The sequence below is a fragment of the Etheostoma spectabile genome, chromosome 3, assembly GCF_008692095.1.
Source record: "Etheostoma spectabile isolate EspeVRDwgs_2016 chromosome 3, UIUC_Espe_1.0, whole genome shotgun sequence".
NCBI classification, from domain to species: Eukaryota; Metazoa; Chordata; class Actinopteri; order Perciformes; family Percidae; genus Etheostoma; species Etheostoma spectabile.
Window position 1 is genome coordinate 13,489,079 of NC_045735.1, and position 7,305 is coordinate 13,496,383.

A 7,305-nucleotide genomic window follows, 5' to 3' on the forward strand; every position below is an offset into this window, starting at 1 on the left:
AAAATCTCTCCTTCCTGCTTAGCAAATCCGCCACCATAATAGCAATGAGCCAAGGAACAAACGCACCTGGCTCATAAAGGGAATGGGAGAGGACACTGATTGGTTTATTATATGTTATGGCCAAAACACACCTAAACCTATTTGAACCACGCGCCTGTCGCACGGACCCTTTTTTCCACCATTAAACCAACAAAAAGAAATTCGCACAAAGCCTAAACGCACCTGCGCCAGGTGCTTCACCCCGGTTGCTTAGATCGTTTAAAAAGGGCAATCTCTCTGCTAGCCTAAAAATGTAAATAATTAATTCAATATAGAATCCAAATTGCAAATTCCACAGAGCAAGAAACTACATCAAGTAAAGCTCAATGACTTTCAGCTGTCATAACAATGGATAATGGATATAATAATGGACCCGTAGGCAACTGTAGTTATTAAAATGCAGAGCATAGGCACCTGGTGTTGAGGCCCTCATGTCTTCTCCTGTATCATCTACATGTATCAGGCCTCACTAACACATCGTACCACCACCTCCTCCCGCGCTTCCTAACAGATCAAAAGGCCAGGTGATGTGTGATATGGAAATGACCGGGGTGATTGGCCCTCCTGCTCAAAGGCAGCCGTGTCTGTCTCGTAACATTTAAGGACATCAACGTGAATAGTGATAGCTCAGTGATGATAGCTCAAAGGGGCCTCTTTTTTTCTGCTGAGGGGTAGTTGCTGTATCAAAGGTACCGGCAGGGTTATAAACAGTCTGTTACCAAAGTGACATCCCTGCTTTCGTCAAACCATCTGTAACTGATTACATGAGGATGTTGCCTGTTGCACATGATGCAACAGTTTGCGGCTGTTCACCATCTATTTTCCAAGTTGACCATGCAAACTGAAACAATTTACTTCCTTACTTCAATCAGAATCTCTTTTCGTCTCTGCCATAAAAAGTTAGTAGGAGGATGGACTCTTTAGACACTTGATGAAATTCTTTTGCACCAACCTCAGACAAAAGTGTCAACTTTGCACTTAAGATATTTTATTATCTAAAAGACACATTTCCCACCATGCTGAACTACATTGCATTTGATACTCCCTGTGGCTCCAAATGCAAACAAACTCTACATATTTTGCCGGTCAAAATATTCGGTCTGACAAATTAATATAACGGGATGTAACGGACATTACAGCCTCTTGTGTACTTTTATGTGGTTTTCAATATCCTTAACACAGTGACTTCATTATTAGCTCATTAGACTCACTTGGTCTGTTGCCGGACACATTTTGGCTTTTGTCATTTCTCAAAAACAGACATCCATAGAAAAGTTTGGTCTCATTATAAACTGAAGTATCTGCAGAATAATTCCATGCATGTAATGTTATAATCTACTGAAGGTAGGCACAATACAAGATGAAAAAAATCCCTGTATTAAAATATTCTTTGATATTTTAAAGCTGAAAACAATTAACTAGTTATGAACTACATTTGTCTATTGGTAAAAACTTAGCCATAATTACTTAAAAAAACACTGTGGCAACAGCTAAAATGGCCTTTTTGAGTAAGCCATGTGAATAATCTTCAGAACAAACGACACTATTAAGTACAACAGAAGTGCTTCAGTAAAAAGAGGAAGAACTCCCTCTAGGAAATGAAAGTCCATGAACAAACACACACACACACACACACACACACACACACACACACACACACACACATATACATATATATAAAAAATTATTTATATAGAACCATATTCCTTGTGGCGTCTCCCTCACACTAACAAGCTGGGGATATCAAAGAGACCAAAGGCTGGTGATGAGCTTTGAGCTCTACTTAATTGGAGGTGGCTCAAGCTGTACTGTATCTGCAGCAGCAGAGTGAATAGCCACACACATACACATTCACACATACACATATACACACACACACTTTCACTGAGTACAGGAAGTGGATTTTTTTTTTTATGCAACAATCTGTGTTGGCAGTTATCACATCTAGCCAAACTGGAAAATACAATGTATTTACCAGATGAATGTCACCGACTACTTGACACTTTTTAAACTGGCTGAATTGCAAGTGAAAGGATCTCGGATGTAAATAGCAATTTTCCCACCTTAACATCTAATTAACATCTTTGTTTGTTGCTGGGTCTTGGGCTTTATGTCGACATACTGTCACTTTAGGCAAAATTCATAAAACATGTTAAACTTCCCTAGAAACAAGTTCAATTTAAGAGTCAACACCCATCTTCTTACTTAGACATAGACCTGCAGACGATGGCAAAGCTATGTATGACAAATAAGGCAACAAGCTTAAAGGAATAGCTCATTTTCATTTCATTTTATGTTTATTTGTATAGAAACAGGTATGTAGCATAGATCTACTGTATGCCACACACCAGAACATTTATAGCATATACTAATTTGCATTCCCATCCCTAGAAAGGCCTTTAAAATACAACAATACAGTAAAACCACAACTTGTGGCTTTTACACTTCAGTTTTCAAAGGTCAAACATGGAAACATCACAGTAAGAAGCCCGAAGACTAAAAATTAGGCTTATTATAGATTTTCAGTAAGATAGGCTCTGTACATGCTGAGAGAAGGAAAGGTGATGAGCCGAGATCTGAAAAGTATTATCACAAGGATCAACAAGCCCCCAGTCCACCACTGCTCTGACATGCCCTGTGCAAGCTATTAAGTTGAGGCTGAATTTCTGGCTGCAGAAACAGCTTCCTTACAGAGATGTCAGTTATTTTACCACCTTCAATCCCACATCCCCTCTCCAAAAAACAGTAAAAAAACAAAAACAAATCCTGTGTTCATAATGCCGGCGCTGTCTGCAAATATAGCTGTGATCCACTTCTTTCATACAGCTGATTGGCTAAACAACCCAGCAAGAACTCCATGGACTAAGCTCATGCGCTGCCACAACCCAATTGTGTTGTAGAGCAAGTTACCAAATCCATCAGGGCGCACAACAGGCCTTTCAATAATGAAAGAGCCAGAGGCTGAGAAGCTAATAACTCAGGGAAAGTTCATTGGTGGTGAATTCCAACAGGGCAGCTTACAGGCTGCCATCCAGAGTTGCAGGCTGATATTAAAACTCAGCAAGTTTAAAATGTTTAGTGGGTTTGTTTTCCCATGGTGCCTGCTGCTGTGGTTTTACATTAGGCTGCTTTGATTTCTGAAGTATCAAACCCTGCCAGAGGGGTGGGGGATCTTGAAATCAACAGGCATGACCAAGTTTAATCCTAAACCTAACCATTCCAGTTTATCCAGATTCTGCTTGTTTCTTAATCCTGCTTTGTGTATGGCATCCAGGTTTGACAAAGAATTTGAGATAAAAGATGAGAGAGGGAGGGAGGATGGTGAGTACACGACACTCATTTAACCGCATTTCTTCACTAAGCTCCAAAACCAGGAATTTACTCTCTTTAAGAAGAGATCCATAGAATTTTTTTTCCCAAACTCTTCTATTATCCCCATCCAATTTCTTTCTATGTAATCCCTTCTTTTCAACTCATTTCTCCTCCTTCCTTTCCTGCTATCTCTTTTTTCGATCTCCTTTCTCACTGGACCATCTGTGTTGTGACGCATGCAGAGGACAGGGGATGCAAGCCAGCACAGCGCTCAACCAATCAGGTCATTTACCAAATCTCAATTGACTGCTGCTCCAGTTTCCATGGAGAAGAACCAAGCAGCATAAGGAGAGCGAGGCAAAAATCAATGATTCCCCTCGGGCCCAGCTTGGGACCCATGCCGGAGCTGAGATAGGTCGCATAAGAAGGATAAAGCTGGAGTGGATGTAATTTCCTCAGGATTTCACAGCAAAAGAGAACAGTGGGCATGGCGTTCAAGAAGAGATGCTTTTTTATCTCTCTTAGCCTGAAAGATATGATAATAGTGTGCAGGTATTGTCCAGCTTCAACTCAGGCTGTGTGACAGTATCCTCCTCTGTGGTTTGTGTGGAGCAGAGCGCAGTAAAGTAAAACAGGCTGCAGAGGTAACAAACTGCAGCTGCTTTCTATTCTGAGACCTGAAACCAGGACAGCCAAGGAGACAGTGATCGAGTCCCTGGCTGAATGCTCCACTAAACGGCTACAATTAAATACCTGCACACCACCAGAATGCTGTCATATATACTGACAAGATAAGCGAAAACACTGAATGCATATCCACATGCAAACACAAGGGGGGGATATGGCTGCCACCTGTTGGTGACTCTGCTAATGTTCACCCAGTCACCTTGCCTTTTCCCTCTGTGATGCTGCAGCAGACTCATTTATCCTCTCTGCTGCTGGCGGGTGCTCTCTTTCACCCCCAACATGACTCAGAGGCCTGCCCGCCTATTGAGCCTAATGCAATTGAGGCTCAGCCACAGTCCATTCATTGTTAATCTCAAATGGATTTCATCATAGATGTAATCCAACATAAGAGCAGGTTTATGTGCAGATCAATAAAGTTCTGCATTAACATGGTGCAGAACTGGCTGCTTCGGAACTTTAAATGCCCTTGGATAGATAGAAGTGTAAAAACAATGCAGTAGAAAGAACAAAGGTGTGAAGGTTATCTCCAAGGAGACACATCTTCCTTGTTGTCCCTTTTCAAATCATTTCTCGGCGATGAAAATGATCTTTTAATTGAGTACCAAGTGCTATAAACCCAATCCAGCAATGTAATGCAACGGAAACAATCCTGTGAGTCCAATATTTTACTATAAGCCATATTTGTGCTTTTTTTTTTCCAGGGACTCTGCTGGATATGTGGAGTCACCTAATCTGATCTGATCGCCAGGTGTGTCTGCTGAGTTGCAGACACACCTGGAGGAGCAAGATGCATTGGGGGAAGAAAAATCTGCAGTGAAATTTACATATTACAAACTTCCATTAAACTGCAGATAAAAGCTTAAAAAAAGCTAGTAAGTGGACCTTTGGTGCTTACATTAATTTTGTATTTTTGCATTTGGCTGATGTCAAACTTATATTTCAATGATGTTGACATGCAGAATGCAATTCTGTGAGACAGATAGAATTGCTAAGGCACCATTTTTAGTCAGATGATCACAAATAACTTTAAAAATATGAGATGCTGTGAAGCCTGCAACAGAAAAGAACTTGTGTTATTCTGTCTGACTGTCCAGATGTTCCAATTAATTAATACAGTGTGGAGACTGGGCCTTTGGCCTGATCCCAGATGTTAATGGATTTACCCATACTTCACCCGCAATTCTTTAGTCTACTCAGATGTAAAAACAAAACTTGTGGACACCAAGGGGGTAAAGCAGTACATCCAAAATATTCAACAACTCACACAGTACACAAATCTACAGTTTTCACTCACATCTCACTGCAGCTGCTCTTCCCTCCTGTTGCCACAGCAACGCAGCACTCGTCTCCATGTCTCAGTGACAGCACATGCTCCCATTATTTAAAAAAAAAAAACATCCGAGAACAGCAGAGAGCAAAAACGCACTCACACATGCCGTCATCTACTGTATGGCTTGAATGCGAATCAAAACACAGATAAGTATGCAGGTTGATCTCACACACACACACACACCATCCAAGGTAAACCCCTCGAGATGATAATGAATAATGAAGGATAACGGATCCCAGTCACTCTGAGGTGCTCAATACAAAACAAAAAGAAACACAAATCCCCATTAAAATACAAATAATGAACAAATGCAGCTCTTTATTCTCTGCTTTATAAAATAATTAAACACATGGAACAATCTGCTTTCTTAGTCCCTTTCTCCATGCTCACTTAGTAGCCTATCTGTCCTTTCAAGCAAAAACTATAGAAAAAGATCACACACACACACAGCTCAGTATTAATTCTGTGTTCATACAGGTAGATGACATTAAAAACTAAATGTGTCCATACCTCGCAGTTGCGTCCTGTGAAGCCCTCGCTGCACGTACAGGTGTACTCCCAGGTGTCCTCTGGCCTGCCAGCGGATGGAAGTGCCAGGCAGAACCCCCCGTTGAGGCAGGGTTGTCCCTCGCAGGGGTCCGGGCGAGGTGTGGCCTGGGTTGGGGTGGGCTCGGCCGGGGCTGGGGTGTCCGGGGCCAGCTGGAAGGCAGAGGGGATGGCCCCGATGCTGCTACTGCTGCTGCTGCTTAGGAGCAGGAGGAGCATAAGCAAGGGGGGTGTGAAGCTCTGTACGATCTGTGTGAGACAGCAGCAGGAACCTGCCGGCGCAATGCAAACACTCCTCCTCATCTTCTTATCTGGTTTCTTTCTTCTTTTTGTTGTTGTGTAGATCTTTCTCCTCTTTCCTCCGAGCTCAAGCAGCTGCTGTTCATGCAGTAGCTGAAAGGTGTGTGAGCAACTGTGTGAGTGTATGTGTGTGTAAGAGAGAGAGAGAGAGAGAGAGAGAAAGAGAGCGAGAGGAGGAGGAGTCCGTTTAGGATGTGGAGCTTCAACTGTGCGCAGGCAAAATGACAGAGCAGACTGGCTGATTGTGTGGAGGCTGAGGGAGAGGTGGGGATGCGGGAGGAGAAGGGGTGGGCCGGTCTCGGCTCTTTTCTGTCTCTGAGTCACAGTGACGATGATAGCTGATGACACTATCCACCCCCCCCACCCCCACACACAAACACTCTCCATTCTGGCTTCTCACATTGTGCAGCATGGATGAGGGAGCGCTGCACCCTCTTTTAGAGTCTCACCATCCGTAACCTCTCCGTGGAGCCAGGCTTTCAAGGTGTCAAGGTGGTGAGTAAACATATTTACATGAAAGTTGAAATACCAGAAATATTTTCAGGACCAGTCGAGCCTCCCATATCACAACAGCAGGGACCAGCTGACTTTCATTCTGCAGTAGATGGTCAGTTTCTATTTTTGACTGATTAACCAATTAAACAGTTTTTTTTTCAAGGAAACTGAACCTTAATAAAAAGGGGCAGTCCACCAATTTTACATGTTAAAATTGCTGGTCAATAGTACTAGTTTGAGATAAGTGGCATTACCTAAGTTATCTGTGGATTACAAATTAACAGAAACCCAAACTTGGTGTGGTTTGAAAGACAAGGGCATTTACAAGCAACAAAAGATGCTATATAGTTGCGTTTTAGGATCCAGTACTTAGATAGGTTCGCAAGTCTTTTGTGAAACAAGATACACACTTGTTTATTAACTAAGACTGCTGAAGCCACAAAAGCTTCCTATAAACTTTGGAATAATCAAAATGCAAAAAAACAAGGGTTGTGGATTCAGTCCCTCATCTTATGTCAGAAACATATAAAAGGCAGGAGACAAAAAAAAGTGAAACCTGACTAAATAAACAGCACTACTGAAAAACTACCCTCCTT

At 42.1% G+C, this 7,305-nt stretch overlaps 1 protein-coding gene across 1 annotated transcript in view; it reads right to left on the reverse strand.

The window, feature by feature from the left end:
• The window catches only part of dner (delta/notch-like EGF repeat containing), a 52,149-nt gene extending 45,673 nt beyond the window's left edge, over positions 1 to 6,476 (reverse strand). Inside the window, 1 exon segment of the mRNA XM_032510016.1 lies at positions 5,879 to 6,476. Within this exon segment, the coding sequence (XP_032365907.1) occupies positions 5,879 to 6,217 (339 nt within the window). The 5' untranslated portion in view covers positions 6,218 to 6,476.
• Positions 6,477 to 7,305: the final 829 nt, after the last annotated feature.